Source organism: Hemicordylus capensis, chromosome 2 (assembly GCF_027244095.1).
Source record: "Hemicordylus capensis ecotype Gifberg chromosome 2, rHemCap1.1.pri, whole genome shotgun sequence".
NCBI lineage: Eukaryota > Metazoa > Chordata > Lepidosauria > Squamata > Cordylidae > Hemicordylus > Hemicordylus capensis.
Genome location: NC_069658.1, coordinates 116,893,370 through 116,920,419, shown reverse-complemented (window position 1 = coordinate 116,920,419; position 27,050 = coordinate 116,893,370). Strand labels below are relative to the sequence as shown.

Genomic DNA, 27,050 nt, shown 5'->3' with positions numbered 1-27,050 from the left:
ACAATTTCATAGAACAGTTTAATCATTTTCCTCTCTGAAATTGTTTTAACAGTTTAAAATTAATTTTAATTAAAAGATTGAGAAAACAGGTCTGTCTTAAGGGTCTTCTTAAAAAGCAGTAAGAGATGGAGAAGCTCTTATTTTGACAGGGAGTGCATTCCAAAGCCCTGTGGGAACCATAGAGAAGGCCTGTTCTTGAGTCTCCACCAGATGAGCCAGTGGCAACTGTAATTGGACCTCCCAGATTTTGTAGTTCCTACTGGTGTGGACCATGCTTCACCAACTTGCCATGTGTCTGATTCCCTGATTTAATTTATGTAGAGAAAACAATCTAGAACCTGGATGCGCAAATTCTTGTGCATGCTGCTTAAAGAAGAAAAAAGATGAATGTTTCACAACCTTGGGAGATTCTGAGCAAAAGCTGCCAAAGGACAGTGATGAAACTGCCAAGCTTTGAAACTACATCTCAGTTTCATCTCGGTGGTAGAGGGATTTCTCTTAACTAAAGTATGTCAATTGCACACCAGCCTAACTGTGCAGACATGATAATGTGATATCTTGCTGAGGCTCAAAAAATTGTGCATAAAGGCTACAAGGAGTAAAGAAGCAAGCAGAGGATTTTAATTTAGATTCCAAATTCATAATCAAGGTGTGGGTACTTAATTAATTGTTTCCTTTTTCATTGATTAATAAAGTGCTGCTTAGGTTTACTTGAACTGTGTATGCTTTTCATCAACATGCTTTTCCATCAAGGGCTCAAGTAGTATTGTGTTTCTAATGGGCTTTTCTGACATTATTTGAGTGGTACAGTCAAGTACATTAATTATAGGGAAGCACATATTTATATCCATTAAGAAACATTTCAGTTAATCACTGCCTGGATCTCTTTAGACTTTTAGTATATTTAAAGTTACCTTTCACATGTGGTTGGATAACAATAATGAATATAAATATTATTGTGGGCACACTTGATATTGTTTGCTGGAATATATTGTTTATCACAGAGAAAAATGCAGTTGGAATCATCTTCTACCGACATGCACACCCACAGCTCCCACACAAGAATAGACTTTGTCATTTCCTTCAGTGTTAGAAAAGGTCAATGTGTGTATCAATAAGTTGTTTGAAAGATGCCTTAGAAGCTATTTTGCATGGAGAAAATTTGCTGATAATTCGTTCTTTTAAAATTGAGAATACAGAGATGAACTGGTTCTCTCACTTTCCCCCTTTTAATAAGGACCCGGTGGACCCTGTGAATACAGTTATTGTGATCCGCTCTCTAGTTCCTGGAGGAGTTGCTGAACAAGATGGCAGGCTTCTCCCAGGAGACAGACTCATGTTTGTTAATGACATCAACTTGGAAAATGGTAGCCTGGAGGAAGCTGTGCAAGCATTGAAAGGAGCACCAATGGGATCCGTTAGAATAGGAGTCGCTAAGCCGTTGCCTGTAAGGATGTTAGTTTTATATGCTTGGATTTCATATTTTGAAAAGGTACCATATAGAGATAGTCTCACATACATGTACATCACTTAATTAATCAGCAGTTGATGACTCACAAGGCTGAGCGTGTAAACAGACTTCATTGAAAAGTATTGTGTTTGTGGGGGCATGAAAGTTATTTTGGTGTTTTACCGGTAATGGGTCATGCAGATGTGTGCAGTGCTGCACTCCTCATCAAGTGATGAACATTCATCCATCAGCCAGCCCACACTGTCTTCACTCTGCAAAATGATCTCTGCTTGATACTCACAGAGATGGCACAATTATTAAATAGCATCTTGTACTGGCTGCTGAGTAACCTTCTAGCTAAGAAATAGAATACATTACAGTAATTTGCGAGATCTGTGCATGGATACCTTTGAAAAACACACAAACATTTAGGAGGGAAAACACGGAAGGGTGATGTTTTGCTGCTTTCCCCATAACCTGATATGGATAAATTGTATATTCTTAATATAGCCATGATTACATGCTTTCCCAACACCTTCTCTACAAACATAAGATTTTCTGTAGATTCATGACAATATTATGATTGATGTTGGATTTCAAAAAATGCCAACATCAGCAAGGGATGGATTGTGCAGCCTAATTTTCTCCCATGTCTTAACCATTTTGGAACTTTTACATCTCTGAATGGGAACATTTTACATACAGTAAGCTGAACTGATCATACTGGGTTGCTAATTTTCACTAATTTGTTTAGTCAGCAGGGGAATAAGGTTGCCCTGTTGACTTTTGATATGGTTTTCAGTAACTGTATGCTCTTTTTTGTGGTCTCTGTGCATTACACATGGAATTTGCGCCTGCGCAGAGCCACCATCCGGAAACTTCCAAAGCTTTACCTTAGTAGGAAAAAAGAGCAGGAAAACCACCATCCTGTTTCACACAGTGGCCCACCAGATGCTTCTGGGAATGCCACAAGCAAGAGCTGAGCACATCTATCCTGCTGTTGCTTCCCTGTAACAGGTATTTAGAGGCATCTTGCCTCTTAGGCTGGTGGCCAATAGCCCTCAGAGTAGTATCCATTGATAGACATGTCCTCCATACTTCCTGATGACATAGAGTTAACAGATTTTGCATACACAATCCTGACACTGAAATGAGCTGAATGCACTACTTTTTACATGGGAGCATGCTGGAGGAAAGTTAATTTTGGCGGGTTAATTTTTTTTAGAAGAAATTATGAATATAATCATTATATTTTAATTGTTATTCTCAAAAGATTTTCAACACTCAGAGCCAGCGTGGTGTAGTGGTTAGAGTGCTAGACTAAGACTGGGGGGACCTGAGTTCAAATCCCCATTCATCCATGATACTTGCTGGGTGACTGGGCCACCGCTCTGGGCTCCTTGGAGGAAGAGCAGGATATTAAAAATGATTTTAATAATAATAATAATAATAATAATAATAATAATAATAATAATTATTATTATTATTATTATTATTATTATTAATAATTCCAAAATGACATCATGCCCAGGAGAAGCAGAAGATTTTTCTCAAATTCAAATTTACTATGATTCAAATTTACCATATATGGTGGTAATTCAATAAAATGGATGATTGACGTTAAAATCCTACGAATTCCAAACTGGTTTTTTCTTCCCTTTTGCAAGCACATTAATAAAAAAAATTCTATTTACATATATTCAGTTTCTTGAAAATCTACTCAAAAGTACTTTACCTGGTCAATGTCAGGCCTCACCTACTAATTGTTTATAGTCTTGGAACTGCTGTTTTAGAAAAAAGTTCCAAGGTTCTACCCACTATTATTTTGTGTGAACAACTCAGAAGGCATTCCTTCTGGTCAGATATAATACTGAAGATCAGTTTTATTAAATGGAAATATTTTTTTCTAGATCTGTAATGAGCCATTTCTCCAATGACTTTGCACCCAGAAATACCACAGCATGCTAAAAATACAGATTTGGGCCTCAAACAATATATTTTAGATTGATCCATGTATCCCATCTCTAAAAATGAAATTGATCATGAGTTGTTCTAAGGTTGATGGAAGCAGTAGGTGTATGGTGCACTTCATATATTTAAAGTAGGTATGTGCATGAAGTGTTTTGGTGCCTCTAATTCGAGGTGCCAAAATGATTCAAGTTCTCCTGGCTGAAACATTTTGGCGGGGTGAGGGGAGTGGGCCCTTTAAACAGAAGGAGGCAGGTTTTAGCTGCCCCTCTGTCGCTCCCCCACTGGCCCAGCGTGGTGCTGTCTATATAACAAACAGCTCCGCTGTCCGTTCTTACAAGCAATGCTGTGGGGGCTTTCTGCTTGGGAACAAGTAGATCTGGAACGTGATCCTTTGAATCCATTAGAATGGGTTCTGCGCCTGCGTGGAAGCCTTTCGGTGTGGAGTACCATAGTGCCTTTCGGTGCTTGCGCCCCACCTCACATAACCACATGGCTATTTAAGGTGGGGGAAAGCACCAGTTCTTTTGCAACCCCCATAGGGATTGGTTCCTGAGTTACTATGGCTCCTCATTTTGGTTCCTTGTACTATTAATGAGTTTTACGGAAAGAGATTGCTTATTTTCGGTATATCTGACCTTCGGACGGCTTTTTGACTAAGATTTGAGCTTTAATGGACTATTTGAGATGAAAGGATGGATTCTTTTGGACAAACTGACCTCAGACTGGATTACTGGACTGCGTTAGTGAGTAGTGGATTATTTTGGCTGAAAGATTGGATGGGTAGTTGGTTACGAATTAGGAAAAGAAATGGATACCGCTAAACGGATTGAGAAAAAAATGTTTAAATGACGTTCAAAATGCAAGGCAAAGTTGCCCTCCCAAGATGGCCACGATTTATACCTAATGTGTTTGGGCGAGAGCCATAACACTTGGTCGTGTAAAAGTTGCCAGTCATTTTTGAAGCAAATGTGACGCAATCATGAACTCCGTCTAAGAGCCACAATCCATGATGAAGTATTGACTTCCACCAGTCTGTCAAAGGAGGGGGAAAATCCTCCTCCTAGGAAGGATGGCTCGAGGGCTGAGGTTTCGACCCAGTCTAAACCTTTGTTGTCAACTTTCAAAACTCCAAAGGCCTCAAAAAGGTGGAGAGACAAAATGGCGGATGCCTCGGGGCACACCAAGAAGAAACATTAGACGGCAACGTCGAGATCGACACCGTCACCAGCGTCGGCTCAGTATGTTATTTTTGTATCGGTATTCAGACCACTGACGCCGATGATGTCGATGCAGAGCTTTGTGCCGGCAAAACATGATATACCGATGCCGACTATGGCATCGAGGGGACACCCATCGATGTTGAGGGCAGCTGAGCATGCTCCACCCTCAACATCGACATCGACACGAGCATTGACAGCATCAAGACCATTGAACCCGAGACCAAGAGCCCGTCGATACCAAAGGGATCGACCTCGAGCACATGGTCTTTGTCACCAGCAGTGACTCCAATAAGATTGCCCTCAACACTGAGAGATAAGGACCTGGCTTCCAGTTTAAATACTCTCGTCATTCTGACTTCGGTGACGCCTTGATTCTGAGCTCTGCTGACTTTTGAGATAGAAGAGGATGACCCTGCAGGAATTGAAGGAGCAGCTTTAGACCCTGGCACTGCTCAGTCTCTTTTGATAATGCTGGACTCTTAATACAACTACTCCATCTACTTTTAAAGGATTTCCCCATTCAGAGGATGGGGAGGCTTTGACTTTACCCACAGGACTTACTTTTGGGCTTCCTGATCGTCAAACGCCCCAGGCCTGAACTGCAGCACAGCTATCTACTGTGTCCCCTGGGCACACTTGCAGATTCACCCATACTGTATCGCCACCAAGGCAAACTGCAGTGATGGGCCAAACCTCCTCGAGTTTGGCGTATAACTATGCAGAAGACAGAGCTTGGAGGCCAAGGGGATTAGATGTCGGCTTTCCTCAGACTAGTCCTTACACCCTACCAATATGTACTTTGGCTGGAGGAGATGCACCTCATGTAGTGCCAGCCCAGTTGGTGAAGACAGTAGCAGCATCAACACAGACGCTACACCTACTGCTTACTAAACACACACAAACTAGAGAAAAACAAGAGATGTTGATAGCAGTCCAGTTGAGTCCTAATTGCCCAGACCATTGCCATCTCTGGATAGTTTCTCCTTCTCAGTCTTCCCTGATGCTATTGGTGGGAAGTCACCATGGATCTTCAGATTTTGAGTCTGACCCTGAAACTACTGAGCCAGATCCTTCACCAGATGTAGCATGCCATCTCATGTGTCCCCCACAGAAGAATTAAAGGCATATCACTCTCAGCTTAAAGAAATGGCTACAGAGTTGGGTCTGAACTTGAAGTCACAGCTCGCCATGGTTGACAACTCAGTTTATAGTTTAATGGCCAGATCTCTAACAGCACAACTAGTGGCTTTGCCACTATTGCCAATTTTTTCGAAGGCCGCACAATGTGCATGGGAGGTTCTGCATACCTCCACTCCAACCTCCAAAAGATTAGAGGGTCTGTATAGGGTGCAGGAGCAGGACAGTACTTACCTAATTAAACATCCTGTACCCAGCTCTCTGGTTATAGACTGCACAACTTCCTCAAGGTCCAGTAGATGCCACACGACCCCTGCAGATAAAGAAGGGAGGAAGTTAGACATATTAGGAAGGAAAGTATATTCGACTGCATGCCTTTCCTTCAAAATGGCCAATTATTCAGCATGCATGGCTAAATACAATTACTGCCTGTGAGAAAGTTTAGAACAAGAGCTGGACACACTTTCTCTGGAATAATTTAAAGCTCGCTTTAAAAGGACACTGCAAAAAGCAGGTGACTTAACGTGTCAACAGCTTAGTACCGTGAAACACCTAGTGGAATCCAAGTCCAGAGCCATGAGTGCATCTATCACCCTAAGACACCATGCTTGGTTATGATCTGCAGCTTTACAGGTAGACATTAAAGAGAAGATAGAGCGATTACCATTTGATGGTGAAGGCCTGTTATCGGAGCAGACAGATGCAACTATGGAAAAACTTAAAAAAATCAAAATTTATGGCAAAGACTTTAACCTCTTCCTCTACATTGGCTGCCTTTACGTCAAAATCAAAACTCTTCAACCTTTCACAGTCCAATTATAGGCTACAAGACTGCAGAGAATATAGGAGAACGTATCAACCCTTCACCAAGCGGCATTACCTGCAGAAGAACAAAAACAATCAAGGTCAATGTAACAAACAGGGAGAGCCCAAAAAAAGCATCTTTGAGGACCTCGACAGCCCATCACACTCTCTAATATCGAGGGACAACCTGCTTTTATCACCCTTCCAGAACACTGAAGGGAAACATGTGGCAGCCAACAACATCATCTATCAGGCTCCACTAGTCAACAACACCATCAGTTTGGCAAGCCATGCCCAATCATGGCACAACATAACATCAGACCGGTGGGTGTTGAAAATTGTCACATCAGGCTATGCAATAGAGTTCAAGGCTCACCCACCTTTCAGAGGACTGCGTTTCACCAGCGCAACTCCTGCTCTTAAATAAGAAGTGCAATAACTCCTACACAAAAAAGCAGTTGTCCGGGTGCAATGGGTTCAGAGGCGGGAAGGGTTTTACTCCCGCTACTTTCAAATCCCCCCAAATGATGGGGGGATTTAACCTATAATGGACCTGAGACATCTGAACAAATACATCCATGTAAAAAAGTATTGGATGACAACATTGCAGGACATCCTGCCACTACTACATCAGGAGTGGTGGCTTGCAATGTTAGACTTAAGAGATACTTACTTCCACATATGGATCAAGCCATCATACTAGAAATTCCTGGGGTTCACAGTGGGGACTTCAATTTACCAATATCGTTCTAACGTTTGGCCTCTGCACTGCCCCACGTGTATTCACCAAGTGCATGGCAGTAGTGATGGCGCTTCTACAAACAAAAAGTTTGAAGATATATCCGTACCTGGACGATTGGTTCCTGACGTCAGGAGACAAAGAAGAGTTACTCTCTCAGATACAATACTTGGGGCTTCTCCGAGACCTTGGGATAGAGGTCAACTGGAAAAAATCTCACCTAAACCCAGTAACTACCATATCCTACATAGGGGCTGTACTGGATACCCAGAAAGGAAGGGCATTCTTGCCAAAAGAGAGATGCCAAGCCATTATGGAACTAGTGCATCAATTTCAGGTCAGTCCAATTCAGCGGGCAAGGCAAGTACTAGGCCTTATGGCCTCCTGCAAAATGACAGTGCGTTATACTAGTCTAAAAATGAGAAATCTGCAATTATGGTTCATATCCACCTTACGCCTAAACATAAACAGTCCCCCAAAGAGGCTGACCATTCCTCCACAGATCCTTCAGTCTTTGAGTTGGTGGAACAGGACCATTGGTGGAACTTCAACTGCAGACCCCATCTGTATGGGTGACTACAGACGCTTCACTCAAGGGCTGGAGCAGCCATTGCAATGCCAGAGTAACTCAGGGCCAGGGGACCTGGTGTCAGAGGTAATTCCTAGGGGTGTGCACGGAACCGCAGAGCTGTGGTCCAGCACTGGGGTGGGGGAGGGTTTACTTACCCCTTCCATTAAGGGCGGGGGAGGGTTTACTTACCCCTCCCACCGCTTTCCAACTCTGGCACCATATTTACTATAGCAATGGGGCGGCAGGATACCTCCCTGCCGCCCCTTTCCCAGCTTGCTTACAAAAGGCTTTAAAAAGCCTTTTGCGCTGTAGCAATCGAGGCGGCAGGATACCTCCCTGCCGCCCCTTTCCCCGCTTGCTTGCAAAAGGCTTTAAAAAGCCTTTTGTGCTGTAGCAATCGGGGCGGCAGCATACCTTCCTGCCGCCCCTTTCCCCACTTGACTGCAAAAGGCTGCAGTCAAGCGGGGAAAGTGGCGGCAGGGAGGTATCCTGCCGCCCCGATTGCTACAGCGCAAAAGGCTTTTTAAAGCCTTTTGCAAGCAAGCGGGGAAAGTGGCGGCAGGGAGGTATCCTGCCGCCCTGATTGCTATAGTAAATACGGCTGCCAGAGTTGGAAAGCGGCGGGAGGGGTAAGTAAACCCTCCCCCGCCCTTTATGGAACCCCCCCCCCATATCATTCCGAACCCGAACCGCCCATACCCGGACCAGTCCGGAGGCCTATAGAATGGCCTCCGGACTGGTCCGGGCACATCACTAGTAATTCCATATAAACTTCCGGGAACTGTTCGCAGTTTTTCAGGCCATGAAGGTCTTTCTTCCAATGCTCAGAGGGAGGGTAGTACAGCTCCAGCTGGACAACACTACTGCAATTGCCTACCTGAACAGGCAAGGGGGGATGGTGTCCAGATCTCTGTGTGCATTGAGCATACAGATTTGGCACTGGTGCATCAAGAACAGCATCACCCCGTTAGCCATCACATCAAAGGGATGGAAAATGTCTTAGCAGACGATAAGAACATAAGAACAGCCCAAGGCCCATCTAGTCCTGCATCCCGTTTCGCGCAGTGGCCCACCAGATGCTGCTGGAAGCCACAGGCAGGAGTTGAGGGCATGCCCTCTCTCCTGCTGTTACTCCCCTGCAACTGGTACCCAGAGGCACGATCTGAGTTGCTCTGACCACGGAAGAACGGCATGAGTGGGAACTGAACGACTCTTATCTACTGCCTATACTCAGACTCTGGGGTTTCCCCAAAATAGACTTGTTCACGACTGCGCACAATGCTAAATGCAGTCAGTACTGCTCAAGAGCAGGCCATGACCCACAATCATTAGGAGATGTGTTCCAGATGGACTGGTCACAACATCTGATGTACATGTAACCCCCACTACCTCTGGTGGGGAGGGTGGTGGCACATATTCTGAGATTCCAGGTAAAATGTATCCTGATCACTCCATGGTGGCCTCGGCAACCATGATTTCCACATCTACTCTATCAGGACACACGTACAGAAGGCTTCCACAGCGCCAAGACCTTCTGACTCAAGGAAATGGACAAGTGCTGCACCCAGAGGTGCCCACTCTACAGCTAATAGCATGGAGGATCGGCTTTCTGAATAAAATATTGCTGAATCAGAGAAGGCCTTCCACTAGAAGGAATTCTGCAAGCAAATGGAAAAGATTCACTTGCTACGCTGTCAAGAAGGGCTTCCGACCTCTTAAGGCTACTGTCTGGAAGGTCCTCCTGTATCTTACCTTACTGAAGAGCTCACAGCTTTCGAATGTCTCCATAAAGGTCCACTTAGCAGCGATCTCAGTGAGACACCCGGGATGGGTATCTGTATCCTCCAGTAAGACAGCCACTAGAACAGTGGAGTATTTCTCTAGTTCTTTCAACAGTAACAGAGGTGCCTTTTGAACCCATGAAGAATGCTAGTCTAAAGCTTATTTCTCTGAAAACTGCCTTCTTGGTGGCTGTTACTACTGCCAGCAGGGTGAGTGAACTTAATGGCCCTGAGGATGGATGTGCCTTATGCTTCTACCCAGATAAGGTGCTGCTACATCCTGACATTACTTTCCTTCCAAAAGTTGTAACAGATTTTCACATAAACCAAGACATTGTGCTGCCTACTTGTCTACCTCCTTCAGCTCCCTGGAAAAGGCTTTGCATTCCCTGGGTGTCCGGAAGACCTTTTTGTTCTACCTGTCAAGAACAAAAGCAATTAGAAAGTCAAAACGATTATTCATATCTTATAAAGGAAAGACTATGGGACAAGTCCTATCAAGACAGAGCCTATCCCACTGGCTCGTAGAGTCAATCTTAATGACATATAACCTACAAAAGGTACAGTCGCCTAAGTCAATCGGCACATTCAACTAGAACTTATGGTGCCTCTGCGGTTCATCTATCTCGCATATCATTTCGCGACATTTGTAGGGCTGCCACTTGGTCCTCTGAACAGCCCTTCGTGAAACATAATGCCATTGACTTGCGTTCTGCAGCGGAGGAGAATTTTGGGGAAAGTGTTACAACGACGCTATTGCTTCCGCCTCCTAAAGAGGCTAACTAAACACCCATTCTAATGGATTCAACGAATCACGCTCCAGTTAAACAGATTGCTCACCTGTAACTGATGGTCTGGTAGTGATCCGTTGACATCCATTAGACCCTCCTGAACCTCCCCTCCGCAGTAGTGCTCAAGTCTACATTGTAGGACTCACCTAATGCTCCAAAGATGTTCGACTGCTCTGGGGGTCTCAAAGGAACTGAAGTGCTGGTGCATCCTCCTGCCGTAAATAGCCACGTGGTCATGTGGGGCGGGGCGCAAGTGCCAAGAGGAGCTCTGGTATTCCACACTGAGAGGCTTCTGCACAGGCACAGAACCCATTCTAATGGATGTCAATGGATCACTACCAGATCATCAGTTACAGGTGAGCAACCTGTTTTTCCGTATTCCCAGAATCTCACACAGGGCAGCGAAGGAGAAATGGAAGGGCAGCTAAGACCTGCCTCACTCTGTTTAAAGCACCCGCTCTGCCTCCCCCAACGTTTCAGCCGGGAGAACTTGAATCACTTCAGCACAAACTTTGATGCACACCCCTACTTTAAAGTGCCCTATAATAATATAACACTTGATCATATTTATGTTGAAAATTGGAATAATGGGGGCAGCGTAACTTCCAGGTTTATGACAGTTGTGAGGAGTAGATAACATCCAGTGACTTACAGTGAGATCTATAAGCCAGTTAGGTAGAAGTTTGTGTAAGTAAGCTGGTTTACATCTCCATTCCAAACACATTGATGTGGATCCTTGCGCAAGTGAAATGAGGTTCACACATAAGGATTTTCCTGCTCCCTTCTCCCTGCATCAGCTCTAGGACCCTGGCAAATAGCATGGAATGTTGGGAAGAAGGGCCCATGAGATCTGGCAAGAATTAGACAGAGGCACCTTGCAAAAGCAGTTCCCTGATCCTTTAGGAGTGGCATTTGTGGGGGCAGATGAGACTGTAGTGGGGATAAAGAGTGGGAAGCCCTTTGTGTAAGTCTCATTCTGCTCATGCAAGCCAGGATCCAAGGCATTGTCTTAGAGGTAAGTGCTATTGAGTCCAAAGGAACTCATTTCTAAATAACTATTTAAGGCCCAAGAGAAATAGGATTGAAGCCAATGCGACTAAATAGGCTTTAATCCAGTTTAGTAGACTTAACTGCATTATTATTCAGACTCTTAGGCAGGAAGGGAAATCATGCGAGTAGATATAAATCATCATCAAGGCAGAAAAAACATTCCAAAAGCCCATGTGCTGGTATTGGAGCGTTAGGTATTACCCCCGACCACAGGGCTGAATGAATATTTCAAAGTCTTGGGCAGAGCTGCTCATGTGTTCAGTGTACTTTTTTCAGCACTGTAAATCATTATACATGCCCAGGACTGTAATATCATTTCCAGTGGTCTCTTCTGAGCTTCACATTCATTCATCTTTCTAAAATTCCCTTAACATTACTCACACTGCATGTCCTGAACACTGGCCATCATCCAACTCAAGAGCTTCGTTCTCTCTGCAGCTTTCACCAGAAGAGGGCTATGTTTCTGCTAAGGAAGATTCCTTTTTCTACACTGCCCAGTCCTTTGAGGAGGAAGGGCAAGCTGATTCAGCCCTCTTCCACGCTGAGCTGGCTCTGGTTAGTGGCCACTTCCTTACCATGATAATGTGTGCAGACCCGTTTTAATCTACGTCTTTGTACTGAACAATGTCTAGGATCAATGTGGGAACCATCTTGATGTTGTAATGTAAAGGTGTATTTTAAAATACTTGGTTTCATTTTAATCACTTATTATTGGTATTACTAACCACAATGTAATGGCTGACATCAAGGCTCACAAAGTGTAGGTTTTAGGTAAGAAGCACCAGGGCTACTGATGGTTTCTACTAAAGCAGCACCAGCAATTGGGGCTTGGGGGAGGGAAGTGTTTCAGTGACCTCACCTTCTCCTGAAAACTCTGTGCCACCCGAAAATATGTTCCTGAAGGTCACACAGCCCTCAGGGACATGTGTTTGGATAGCACAGAGCACTTCCAGGGGAAGGGGAGGTTGCTCGAATTCATCCTCTCACCCCTAGCCCTGTAAGCGCAGGTGCAGCTTTAGTCAGGATAACAGCAGCAGTACCAGCACTTTTATCAATAGGAAAATCCAGACCTAATCCAAAGGCAATACATTGGATTAGGTTTCTAAAGCTAAAATATATGCACATGATACTATTTTGACAAACTTGTCCTCATACAAGATAGGTCTGTGTTGCAGTCCTATGGTCTTGCTTAGGAAGTAATTCTCTGAGAACTCAGTAGGATTTATTTCCTAAAAAACAAGCATAGGATAGGATTGGGCAGTCAATCACCTAAACTAAACCATTGAATTTTTAGTAATAGGGCTGCAGCTTTGATCAGTTCACATAGGATATTAGCCAGCCAAATGCTCTTCTAAACCCCAGCAGTTTTAGTGGGAGAGTTGTACGTGCACTCTGTAATACTATTTAAGTGAAGAATTTATAATAGTACTGTCCAGAAAACATTTGCTTTAATAATCACTAACAAATCAACATTTTAGAAAGTTGGACTTTAAGTTGGACAAAATGTTCTCTATATATTTCTGAAAAAGCACAATGCAAATAAATTTAAAGTTTGGCAAATATTTATTTATTTATTTATTTATTTACTTATCCAGTAAATTTTTACTTACTTACTTACTTACTTATTTAGTTTACTTATTAACCCTAACCCTAATCCCTGCTAACTGGGCAAAGAAGCACCTTTTACCGTGGTGATTCTCTTTATTTAGCAGGGGGAGAGTAACTGGCCCTATCCACCCACAGCACAGTACTTCCAGTGACTGTTGCTGGTGTCTATCTTATGTTTCTTTTTAGAATGTGGGCCCTTTGGGGACAGGGTTCCATCTTATTTGTTTGTTATTTCTCTGTGTAATTGCCCTGAGCCATTTTTGAAGGGCAGTATAGAAATCAAATTATTATTATTATTATTATTATTATTAATAATAATAATTCAATTTCTATACCACCCTTCCAAAAATGGCTCTGGGTGGTTTACATAGAGAAACAATAAATAAATAAGATGGATCACTGTCCCCAAAGGGCTCACAATCTACAAAGAAACATAAGATAGACACCACCAACAGTCACTGTACTGTGCTGGGGGTGGATAGGGCCAATTACTCTCCCCCTGCTAAATAAAGAGAATCACCATGTTAAAAGGTGCCTCTTTGCCAAGTTAGCAGGGGATGCCAAGTTAGCAGAGGATTTTCCTCATGAAAATTAGAAAACACAGACATTGTAAAATATGTCCCAAGTTTTCATAAATAATCTAATATTGTGGTTTTTTAAAATTTAGTTTTATTTTTGCTTTTGTTTTATAATGAAATCATGACAAAATCACTAGTGAGTAGATGCACATGCACAAGCCCTTCTGGCTTCACAAAGGGCTGTGTAAAACTTCACCGAGCTTTTAAAAGGGCTGTGTAAAACTTCACTGAGCTTTGGCCAGTTCATTCAAAAGTACCTCTGTGTAACTGCATTTAATTTGAAGAGTTCAACCATGAGTGGGTGGCAACCATCAGAGACATAGTATTTTCTGCAAGCATAGTGGGCTGAAGAAAGAAAGGTTGATCAGCGTAATTCACCCCTCCTCTTTTTGTGTGTGCTAAATGTTCAAGCACACACTTTAGCCTGGATGTCAGCCCCAATTCTGTTTATAGGCAACTTAATCTTACAGGATTGACTACAGATACAGTTGACCAGGAAGTTCTCCTGCGAAGGAGGGGAGCTGCTAAGGTAGTCTTCTGCTACTCCATTGCTTGCCTTGGACAAGTTCCTGGTGCATTGTGCCCGATGGAAGGTTTTTGTTGTTTTTGGATGTGATTTTTATTTTCTTTTTACATGGGTGTGACTGAACATATCTGCTGATTTTATTTCAGTTTGGCAGACATAGGAGATTACATGCATGGCTATAATCCTGTTCCATTTAAGTGAATGGGAGTGTTACTCCCAACTTCAGTATGAGCAGGATTACACCCTTGCTATTTATACTGTTAAGTATAGTATGGTTTGGTGAATACAATACTGGGTCTGCATGAAAATGTAGACAAAAAATGGCTTAACAGAATCATAGTTAAATAGAATCATAATTAAGAATCATATCAAATACTGTTTAATAAATTAGCACTGTTACAAACTTCATCAACTGTAACCTTTCAAACTTTGTATTGGAAATAAAAATGGTAAAACACTTAGACTCTCAGATATATAGACTACTTAACACATTAATAACCTCTTAAAATAGACCTATTTAGAAACACTTTAAGGGTTCACAGTATTTGTATATTCAGCACTAGGCAGCATCTAAGATTATTTTTCACTGGCAAAAAAATTATATGGAATGAAACCTTTTCCTCCCAGTATCAGGTTGTATGTATCTAATAATGAAATTCATGCAAATTCAGTTCCAAATCATGTTCTCAGATACAAAGCAAAAATGCGGCAAAGCAAAATAGCAGGAAGTATATAGTCACAGATGCAGGGCTTGCGGCTTATGTGATACAAAGGTAGCAGATAGCCTGTCTGATTAAATTGCCTTTGCTGTTAGGTGGACTCAAGCGAGGCAGATCTAGCGGAGGAATCCACCTTTGAATCGCAGTATTCCCCGGACAATGATGGTACCTTCCAGTCTTCAGTTTCAGCTCTGCATGGCAGCTCCTGTGCCGATGATCTGAACTATAATCTTTCATTACCTTCTTCAACTCCCAAGGTAAAAAGAAGGAAAAAAAGATCAATTTATTGATGGTGATAAAGCAACTATGAATGTGAAAATGTTTGTGTCTGGCTGCTGTATTAGATCTAGAGACGCTAATGTTTACACAGTTGGCTCCATCTGTTCATAGGTTTGTTATTAGATTAAAAAGCAATTTCATTTAGGTGGCATTGATTGAACACCGTTCAGAATTTGGGAGACGAAATGTTCAATGGACCAGTTGCGTTCTTAAAAGAAGTTCAAATAACTGATTGTACCAAATGACTGTTGGACATGATATAAAGAACTGGAGACAATTTTGAGCTGCCTTATTAGAAAAATATGGTTCAGACCAATTTAGTTCATTACATGACGTTTTCAAAAAGGTTTATGTAAGAGTAGTGAAGGATAGCTACATGCCTAACAGTTCAGCCATGAAAAAAAGACAAAAAATATTTATTTCATTGTAAGAATTAGTTACTGAGGTTCTTAGTAAATGAGCTCTGAAAAATGCTAAAATGAAATAAGCACCAAAGTAATATCAAAATTTTAGGCTTTCATTAGATCAGTTTAGTTATTAAGTAACAAATGAGATTCTAAAATATACTATAAAGCTGGCATGTATATTAAAAATGTATTGAACCCATACCCATATGCAGTTTTTTCTTTAGCTTGATGGTGTCTTTTATTTTTGCTCCTATATTAGTTTTCCTCCCTCCATCTCTTGGCAACCTGTTGGGGTTGTTTTTTGTTTTGGGGGGGCGGGGTTGGTTTTTGTTGGGTTTTTTTTATATACATATATTATATCTACATACATTCCATGTATTTCTTTTAATACTCAGGGTGATATCATTGCAGGTGATGGTGATTCCTTTTCTTGGTTGGTTTGCAGTGTATATTCTTGAAAAGAAGAGCTTTTCCTTCTTTCGCACCTGAGATTCACCAGCTGGTTGTATCCCTTCTGGAATGTATTTCAGCCTTTACTGGCCATAGGGTTGACAGCCGGAGTTTATCTCCTAATAGAATTTCCTAATCCACAACAGAATGTACCTTTGCTGTGCCAATGAGACAGATTGCATTGTTTAACTTAGTAATTGTTACTTAAAGGGATTAGACACAGTGCATGCTGGGAAATTTACATTCTGCAACACATCTGGTCTTATAGAAGATGTCACATTGGCATTTCCTGAAGTCTCTCTTTCGTTTTCCATTTAAGGAAGATGGGTATAAAATGCTAAGACTCAAATGGTAGCATTTTATATTTCACTTTGCACAGGTGAAAATAACCACATGAAGAGCAAGGCAGTAGTAAGCATAGCATCCATGATCCATTGACTTATATGAAAAGGTTTCCTTGTTCTTTTCTAAGAACTGAGGAGCAGAGAATATCTGTCCACACCAGAAGTATTCCCGTACTTACAAAGGAGTAGGAAGCCCTCATATGGGATGCTTTGAGTCATGAATCCAAATTTTGAAAGAAAGCAAGTGCATTATGAGAGGCAGGTTTTTAAAAAATATTCTCAGTTATTTGAACATCTTAAAAAGCTTCATAACAGGCCAACAGTGAATGTAGTGCTTGTAGTACTCTGTGTTCAGTTAGTACTTGCAAAATGACAAGTGAAGGAAGTTTTTTTTAAAAAAAATACAAACCAGGATAGATTCCTTGTTAATAGTACATTGTAATTTATCTCAGGCATAGATGTTTGAGAGAATGATATGGGAATATCAAATCAAGTAAATCATAGGTGCAAAAAATGTGTGGGACTCCAATTCAGCTCCGTTATTGCTAGATAAACTTTCAAATGTGGTTTGAGTAGGAGCAGAGTCTAACACTTTATGAATAAATAAGGTAAGAGTAGCAGATGCTCTTCACACATACTGAAGATGACTGAAGTGTCTCCTTTGCTTTATGAGATTTAATTAATTACATTGTGCTGATTGGAAGCATTTTGTCTTTGCTTAATTTACTAGAAGGTATTAGGTTGAACAATCACACACAAAATTGCTGTGTCACCTCTTAGTAATAGATTTACCCCTGCTGCTAATATATTTTCAGTCACACATTGTTTACTGTATGAAACTTACTGTTTGAAATATATGTGTGTGTGACTTGGTAAAAAAACATAGACACTATCCATAGACAATCTACATTAACAATATATGGCTTATTATTTCTTTAAGAGCAATGCAGAGACATATTGAGGCTGTACACACAAGCAGCCAAACTCAGGCTAGGACAGCCCAGCCTGGGCTTGGCCAGCCGTGTGCACCGCCGGAATTAAGCTCGGTGCTGCCCTTGTGGGTAGCCTGACTTTAAACCTTGGCCTTTAGACATGGTTAAGGGTGCAAGGGAGGCAAAAATGGCCTCTCCCCTGCTTTGTGTGGATTTTTTTTTACGCACACAATGTTAATCTGGATACCAGCCAGTATCTTTCAAATGGCTTTTAACATGAAACTGTTACTGCTTCAGAAGCACTCTAATACCCCCGTCTAAACACATTGAGGTGAGTCTCACGATCCATGAGACCCGCTTTTGTTAAAACTGTGAGGAGAGCGGGCTAAGGCTAAGCCCGCTCTCCCCGCAGATGAGCGGGCAGGGAGCCCTGGGTGGCCAGATTGGCCTCCCACACGATGGCCGGCTGCATGACGGAGCTGGCGGGGGTGGGGGGAGCATAGGCCGCGTGGCCCCCACAAGCCCCAGTATGCCCTGCGCGAGTGAATATACCCTACTCACAAGCCTAAAAAGCAGGTTTGCTGTAGCGCTCGCTCCGCAAACCTGCTTTTTAGCAGGGGTTCTTGAGCAGGTTACCCGTTCAAAAACCACTGGGCTCGGCTGCGAGCCCGCTGGTTCTTACAACCAACAAAAATCGGGCTAGGCTCTCCTAGCCCAATTTTTGTTGGTCGTGAGAATCGCCCCATTGCCTAGAAACAAACCCATTCATTTCAATAGAAGTTATCTCTGCAGAAGTGTGTTTAGGATTGGCTTGTTAGGTGCAATAGTTCCCTTTTTTGATGAAGATGTGATAGACCATACTCCCCCTTCCTTATTCGAATACTAACTGGTTTATTTATGTTATTTAATTTAAATAAAATAAATGATCCAGATTATTTAACAAGAAGTCTAGCAGCTTACAACAATAAGAATATATTTAACACTTCGTTAATAGTTAGGTGACATATTTTAACAATATCATATGAAGGTTTGAAATAATGTTTATATTGCTAGAGTGTTGGCAAAGAAACTTCAAATGCCTCAGTCAGTTACCGATTATCTGATCAAAACGTCTACAACATGGATATAATGCAGAGAAGCAGAGAGAGCAAGTCCTCTGCAGATGTGTGTGTGGAACAATCTTCTGGTGGTTCCACAAGAAAAGATTCAACTACACATTCTCCGAAGAAACAAGCAGAACATGAAAACACAAGCATTTGGAGAGAGTCTCAGCTAACAGCTGAAATCTTACACAGTGCAACCTTAACTTCCAGAATGCCATCTGATTCTACTGGAAAAGTAAGCATTTATTGTGTATACATTTATGTATACAGTCTGTCCAGTGATTTTAAAACAGGATTGTGTGAAGAGAAAGGAGGAGATAAGACACAAGCATATTGGAAACTGGCTCAGGGCAAAGCACCTGACCACAACTTTATTTAACTCAGCTTCAAACAAGCTATATATAAACAGACCCAGGAGCTATTCTCATGATCAACAAAAATCAGGCTAGGAGAACCTAGCCTGATTTTTGTTGATCGTGTAAACCACCGGGCTCGCAGGCGAGCCTGGTGGTTTACGAGCAGGTAACCCAATCAAGTAGCCCTCCCTAAAGCCTGGGTTTGCAGAGCGAGCGCTCTGCACACCCGGGCTTTCTGATCGTGAGTAGCCGCGGTGTGGCGCCACAGCTACTCACGAGGAGACCCCTGAAGGGGAGACGAAAAGCCGCCTTCCAGCTCTGGGTGTCTCAACAGCATGCCCTGTGTGCTCGCCCAGGACATGCTGGAGCTTGCGGGGGCTGATTGGCCCCAGCCCCCACCGGCTCCATCATGGAGCTGGCAGTTGTGTGGGCGGCCGATCCGGCCACCCAGGGCTCCCTCCCCCTCGTGTGCAGGGAGAGCAGGCTTAGCCCGCACTCCCCGCTCACCACCCCCAACCAGGTCTCACTGATCGTGAGACCCGGTCCCCGGACTTGGTAAGAGGTGGATGGGTGGTGAAAACTAACAGATCTTCTCAGCCATAGCTGCCCACCAGCCAGTTCCATTCAACAGCTGCAGGTGCAGCATGGACTAGCATGGAGGCCTGGAGCAATGAAGGAGCTCAATGGAGGCCCAGGCCATCCAGCACAGGGATTAAACCCTAGCCTGCCCCGTGCCTTACCCACTCAGGCTGCAGTGAGAAAACTAGGAGAAGGATCCATTCTCCCTTCTTTATTGTCAGCCAATGATTTGGGAATCAGAAGCCATGCTGTATGGCACCAGGATCTTCTTATCTGATTTCACCCCTAGTTTGCACCCCAGCCACTCTGCCATAGATGGTGGCTGCTTAGCCAAGTTTTGGCCCTGTCCCACCATGAAACCTGAGCTGCAGTATGTCTCTCTCTCTCTCCTTGAGGGTAGTGGTTTAAAGCTTGCCTCCTGCGAGAGATGAACATTGATGTTTCTGTAGAGCTCCCTGTATCTGGACATAAACCCACGCTACCTAAAACACCAACAAATGTCTTTGTTGGCCTTGACCCAGGCTCTGTCAAGAGCTGCATTGTCCCTGGTGCCTACTCAAATGATGGGAGGCAATATCTCTACAAAAGTGAAGGTTACCCCTGGAAAGATTTTGATGATTTCTGTGGAGTCTCTCAACAAGTAGGAGATTACCCTGACCCCAGAGGCTTGTACTAAATAGTTTTCACCTAGGTGCAGCACTAATACATCAGGCTAGGCTCTTTTGGCTGCCTGCTATCACAGCTCTTGACAGTTCATCTCTTCTTCGCCAGCCATTTCATCCTTGCCCCTGGTGTCAGGTCAAGTTCTGGATCTTTCAAGTTGACTGAAGCCCAGTAGGGGATGCTATGCTTGATCATCCAGACTGCTGCTGCCCTTGCCCCACCACTACAAGGAATGACAGAGCTGGCATTAGTGTGAATGAGGGATATTTTCCTAACCCCACCCTAGTCAGACCTGCCCCTTATGTAGGCCCTTAAGCCCCCGAGCGCCAACCACCTCTTCCCCTTACGCTAACTGGTACCAGAATCCCTTCTGCTGCAGAGGTGGCTCTAATGCAGAAGGAATGTATCCCGAAGCCCTACAGTGACAGCTTCGCCACTTCTAAGGTCTTTCAAAACACCCTGTTGAATTGCCATTAGGTCAAGGGGAAACCCATCCACTTGTGTGAATAGTAGGTGGCCCCTTTCTTGTGACTCAAAGAGATATTCATGCAAGGCCTTCACTGGGCATAATATTTATTGATGTGATGTGATGTGATGTGATGTGATTTGATTTCTATACCACCATTCCAAAAATGGCCCAGGGCGGTTTACACAGAGGAATAATAAATAAATAAGATGGATTGCTGTCCCTAAAGGGCTCACAATCTTAAAAAAACCCCATAAGATATACACCAGCAACAGTCACTGGAGGTACTGCGCTGGGGGTGGATAGGGCCAGTTACTCTCCCCCTGCTAAATAAAAGAATCACCACGTTGAAAGGTGCCTCTTTGTCAAGTTAGCAGGGGTAATGCCCCTGCCTTCCCACCTATCAGCACTATGTGAGCCCCTTTGCCTAGTTCAGATGTTCCCAACCTGTGGTACTCCAGATCTTGATGAACTATAATTCCCATAATCCCCAGCTACAGTTTATTGTGCCTGGGGATGATGGGAGCAGTAGTTAAGCAACATCTGGAGCACCACAGGTTGGGATCCCGTGGCCTAGTTGGTCAGTTTTTGAGGACTATTGTATGGAGAAAATGCATGCCTTGGAAGGCCGTGGCCCTGCCCAGTGCATCCATTTTGGATTTTGGAAATAGAACGCTGACTCTGAATGTGCCAAAAACATGACAGTGACCTTGACAAACTTTTTTCAAGGTCAATAGGAAGTCTGGTGTCCAAGCTTTTACCCTTCTCCCATGACCAACTGGCCAAGACCTGTCTCACCCTGAAGTCTTGGCAGGAGTCGGGGTGCCCTCCCATCTTTGAAAAAGAGAAGATGGCTGCTAGCTGCTGTGCGATGGTCTGCCCGGACAGCCCTGAGGTGTGCAGACGTACCATGAACCTCAGTACCTAACTAACCTGGATCAGAAAGGGGAATCCTGTGCCCTTCCTACCCATGAAGCAGGTCAGGTGCCCCAGGTTCTGGAAGTAGCAATCCCTGCTTGAAGGGGCCAGCGAAGCCTTCATGCTCTGGTTCACTGTTAGTTTCCATTTGTTTGGCTTATGGCCGTAAATAAAATGATTGCTTGATTGATTGTTAGTTTCCACAACTCTAGATTTCCCCTGGCAGGTTCACTGACTTTGCCTCCAGTGCCGGTTCCTTGAACCTGTGAAACTGGAAGTGGGAGAGTGCATTCACGATTTTGTTGTGCACGCTGGGCATGTATGATGCTCTGAAAACCATGTTGTGCTTGAGGCATTCCAATACCTGCCTTTTGATCAGCCCCATCACTCTGGAGAATTGAGGCAAATGGATGTTCACCAGTTGGACAAAGTCCATGTGGTCAATACATGGAAAGGAGAGCACCTTGTCTGAAAACCACGGGCCCCATACTATTACAGCCACCACTATCAGAAACAGTTCAAGTGAGAGCCCTAGTAATTCCTGCCTTCTCCCATATCAGGGACCACTGTGAAATAACAGTCTAACTTTGACCATCAACCTAGTTCTTCCCATGCATCCTTTCCTGATCTTTCAGCAGCACAAGTTCACTTAGATGAAATGTTTGGATGAAATCTTATGGCAAGCAATGGGTGTATGGTATATAGAGTGCACATGGCAGTCAGTTTGTGGCATAGATCTGTTACAAAGGACTGTGCTTTGGATGGCATCATACTGTCCGACATGTTCTGCAGTATAACACGGATGGTTCTGAGCTACCTTTGCTGCTGTGGGCTCCCATGGAATTGTCAGTGGCCTAGCGCGAGAGCACAAATACCTAATGTAGTACACCCACACGTTGAAGCACTACTTACATTATTTTCAATCTAAGTAGAGGTCCTGAAGAGCGGACATACTACTTTACGTGTTTGCATTCCTGTGCAAAACCTTAGGAGCCCTCAGCAGCATGGGTAGCTCAGATCTGCCATGATTTACTGCGGAACATGCAGGCCAATATGTATAAATTGTACAACAAAATTGCTCTGGATGATGAATGATAAATCAATACAGTCTTCCCGGAGATAAGCTTGTAGTGATTAATTTTTTTTTAACCTAATTGGCTCCTTGGCTTTTAGGAACACAGGAACATAGGAAATTGCCATATACTGAGTCAGACCATTGGTCTATCTAGCTGAGTATTGTCTTCACAGACTGGCAGCGGCTTCTCCAAGGTTGCAGGCAGGAATCTCTCTCAGCCCTATCTTGGAGAAGCCAGGGAGGGAACTTGAAACCTTCTGCTCTTCCCAGAGCGGCTTCATCCCCTGAGGGGAACATCTTTCAGTGCTCACACATCAAGTCTCCCATTCATATGCAACCAGGGCAGACCCTGCTTAGCTATGGGGACAAGTCATGCTTGCTACCACAAGAACAGCTCTCCTCTCCTAAAAGCCTACAGCACCCAGTATTCCCAGGCAGTCTCCCATCCAAGTACTAACCAGGCCTGACCCTGCTTAGCTTCCAAGATCAGACGAGATCAGGCACGTTCAGGGTAGTGTGGCTGTAGATTTTGATTTTGAATGCCCTCCCTAAAGAGCTTCGCTGTGCTCCCTCGCTCACTGTTTTTAAGAAACAACTAAAAACACATCTTTTTAAAGAGGCTTTTAAATGTTTCACCTGTTGTGTATATCTGGTAGGTTCTTTAGTTTTTATAATTCTTAGTTTTTAGCTTTTAAGATTTTAATTTGGAATGTTAAAAGCTAATTTTGATTGTGGTTTTAGCTTGGATTTTTAACTTGTTTAATTTGGTTAATTTTATTAGTCTGATTTTATACTGTAACTGTTTTATAAATGTTGTGAGCTGTCCCGAGCAGTAGTGTACTGGAGGGGTGAGGTAAAAATGTTTTAAATAAATAAATAAATTGAAGACAGTGTGTTATGAGTGGTACGTAGCTGGACATACAGGACAGATCAGGGATTGAGAATGGAATAGGGCAAAGCCAAGTGGGTTGTAAGCAGAAGTAGGTTACTTAAAGGAAATAGAGAAGGTGCATGATGAACTGAAAGACGGAGCAGTTGCGGGGAGCTGTTCCAAGTATGTATTCTTGTTCATTCTTGTAGTGCGCTCTCTCTCTCTCTCTCTCTCTCTCTCTCTCTCTCTCTCTCTCTCTCTCTCTCTCTCTCACACACACACACACACACACACACACACACACACACACACACACACGCCACAAACAGGACAAGCAACAGAAGCTTGTGGCACATCTGGACATGAGCAGGGAGGCTTGTAACTCTGCCTGTGACAAAGAGTTGGGTATAAACTTCTGTCTGACTTTCCACAATTGTGCTGCTGTGCAACTCTCCTGCTAGGTGTGTGCAGAACCAGTTTGAGCTCAAACAGGAACGCCCCCCCCCCAGGAGCTTGGTTCGAGTTTGAACCTAACCAGACCAGGTTCAAATCAAACCGGTCTGACCCAGTTTGGGTGACTATGCTTTCAGTGATGATTTCCCTTTACAAGTGAAGGGAATTCCTAACTCTAAAGGGGTTGAAAGGGCAGACAATGGAGCCCCTTTCCACCGGTGGTGCGGTGGTGGCTCCTCTAGGCCTTGCCAGCACTCTCCCCCCCCCCCCCCATAGCAGCACAGCCTGGTGGTGGCCTGGTTTGGCAGTGGCCAGAACCAGCTGCCGGGGGTGGGGTGGGGGGACCGGCGGGGCCTAGAAGAGCAGGGCAGGCTCTCTCACTAACCACCCCCCCACACCTGCCCTTTCAACCCCTTGAGAGTTAGGAATCCCCTTTGCTTGTAAAGGGGAATCCTCACCAAATTCCCTTTTACAAGCATAGCCACCTGAACCAGGCCAAACCAGTTTGACTTGGTTCAACTGCACTAACCAAACTGCTGGCCAGTTCTAACAGACCGGTTTGCGGAATGGTGGTTCTGTTTGAATTTGGCTCCAATTCAAACTGAACCTCTGAGAATGGTTCCGTGCACACCCCTTCCTCCTGCTTTGTTGCTGTGTTACTGCCACAGAACTTGTGAACATGTTGATGCTTTAGCACCATGTTACTTGTTTTTCCTTTAGCTCAGTATGATTAATTTAAAGGGAAACAAGAGCTTTGTAAGCAAATTAGAAATACACATTGTCTTATTACATGAATACCTGGCAGATTGCAAACCATCTGTAAATTCTAAATCATGCAAAATCTAGTCATGTTCCATATCTTTGTTGTTATGAACTGACACTGGTTTTCTCCTTATCAGGATCAAGTATTCTTGATGGAAAATAATAGCCTAACACATGCTGGGAGGTGTTCTACAATTCTAACTACAAACAAAAACAAGTTTGAGAAGACTATTACTATTGCAAAAGGCAATTCAAGTTTAGGTAGTGTATCTAACTTGCCTGTTGCACACTCTTCTCTGATGTTGTTATCCTCACTTTTGCCTAGTTGTTCCCCACTGCTATATGAAAACAACCCTTGTTTTGTTCCACTTGTAATTCACAAGTTCTGCTACACAGCTCCTGATTCACAGTTCTCCACGTGATTAAATGTGTATGATAAATTCCTGTATGATTGTGCTTCTCCATTAATATCTATGGAGGAAACAACTTGGCATATGCACTTCTTTGCAGGCATAGAAATGCCCCTTCTATTGAAGTAGTTGCATAAGAACATCCCTTTCTAGTTACAGTTACAACAATCTTGGGTAGCAGGGCTATAATAAACATCTGTGTGACACTTTGAAGAGTTATAGTCAGAGTAGACAGTGGATGACATCCAGTCTAACCTGTACTAATGCAAATGTTGCATTAGCTAGTTCCCTGTGACCCCTTTGGTGAACAAGGAACCATCTTATTCTTTTTCTACATACTGTAAGCTGCTTCAAGAATGTTTTCATTGAAAAGCAGCATATAAATGATAGCAGCAGTATAGTTCCGCTAAGATGGGAGCTTGCATTCCAGTTTAATATTTCATTTGTGCAACCTTCAGTACACCTCCTGGTGTGAAACCTCTTCCTCAGTCCGTATATGTTACAGGAAATTATGCAAAGCTATCTGCTGTCCTTGAGCAAACACAATGCTTGCACAAGTGGACTGAGAGCGCAAGAGACTAAGCAACTTTAAGCATCCAATCAGCAATGTGAACTTGTGTGGGTGCATCTTTGTTGCACTGTTGCAGTGTTTATTGGGATGTCAGCCAGCATTGTCATCCAGCTAGATGGACTGATTGTATGATTTGATGTACTCGTATTTACCACATTGAAGATGACTCTGAATTTAAGACAACAACCTTAAAAAGTCGAGACTACATACTGGTTATACCTGCATTTATTCAAAAGGAACAGGACTCTAAATTTAAGATGACCTCCTGATTTTTGACATCAAAAAACTTGGGAGGGAAACCGATTGGATTCAGGTAAATATAGTAAAGCATTCTCATTAGTTCAAATGAAGTGAGTGAAGAAGCCCTAAAGAATTAGAGGTGTGCCATATCAAAATCTAATACTCGATTTGAGTTCAAATGAATCATAGACCCCCGCCCCCCGACTTTAATGGAATTGATTCATCGAAATCATTTGATTTCACTTCATTTGAATTGATTCGGGTGATTTGAATGAGTGCCATTTTGAGGCCTGTTTTGCTGGGAAAATGGGTTTCAAACGAGTGCTTTTTCCCTGGAGAAAGCTTGATCTCAGAGGACCTGGGTAGATCTGTCTTCTGAGGCAAGCTGACACACCAAGTCTGGAGCAGAGGACTGGTCTACCTGCCCATCCTAATTGGTAGACCAGCTCCCCCAGGAAAAAATGCAATTTTGAGGCCAGTTTTTCCAGCAGAACAGGAAAAGTGCAGCCCTTACTGTCTGATTCGCCTCAAAATGGTGTTTGAATTGGTTCGGGTCGAATTGAGGGTGATTGTACTCAACCCCAAATCGGGCCCTCTATTTTGAGGGTGATTTGATTTGGGGTCAAATTCACGAATCACCCCCAATTTGACCAGGATTGATTCCATGGTGAATTGAATTGCACATCCCTATAAAGAATGTGGAAGCTATGCAGGCTGCTTGGATATTCCATACCTCCAAAATATGTGTGAATTGACCCAAGTCATGTAAATGTTACTTAATAGGAGAATGTATAGATTGTGTAAAGGAATCTGTGCATTTTCTTTTCCATTAAGTAACATTTATTTATTTAGAAGTAGGGACAATGTCTTCTAAAAGTCGTAGAGTTTTAATATGATTTTTCCTGTGGGTAACGTTCTTTCTTTCAATGTTTGAAACAAAATGTAAACACATACACATTTTTTACCAAATAGGTGGCACTTTTTCTATCCATATTATGTCCTTGCTGTAATATGGTCTGAGATCACACTAGTTTTAGTAATAAGGGTATGACACAGTTTTCCAAATAGCTTAAAGAAGGGTGGTAAAAGGAGGGCTTTTGGAATGTGTGAGTGTAATATTCCCTGCACTTTGATATTTTATCAGATTTAATAATTGGCAAGAGTAGGAGGGAATTTTCCTTTTGAATGTTTGTAAGTATATGTGATCATTTAATTGGTTTTAAATT

General features: G+C 43.1%; 1 protein-coding gene and 1 pseudogene across 36 annotated transcripts in view; one reads left to right on the top strand and one right to left on the bottom strand.

Annotated features, from left to right (window-relative positions):
- The window catches only part of MPDZ (multiple PDZ domain crumbs cell polarity complex component), a 186,390-nt gene that overhangs the window by 71,087 nt on the left and 88,253 nt on the right, over positions 1–27,050 (top strand). For 34 of the 36 annotated variants that reach the window (XM_053294949.1, XM_053294946.1, XM_053294944.1 and 31 more), the window contains 5 exons: positions 1,238–1,447; positions 11,953–12,069; positions 15,041–15,202; positions 18,411–18,695; positions 24,741–24,864. In XM_053294949.1, coding sequence (XP_053150924.1) covers positions 1,238–1,447; positions 11,953–12,069; positions 15,041–15,202; positions 18,411–18,695; positions 24,741–24,864 — 898 coding nt within the window. The remainder of the gene's footprint in view (positions 1–1,237; positions 1,448–11,952; positions 12,070–15,040; positions 15,203–18,410; positions 18,696–24,740; positions 24,865–27,050) is intronic. The other 2 variants (XM_053294925.1, XM_053294932.1) reach the window with 2 other exon arrangements.
- Positions 22,927–23,045, bottom strand: LOC128348422 (uncharacterized; annotated as a pseudogene).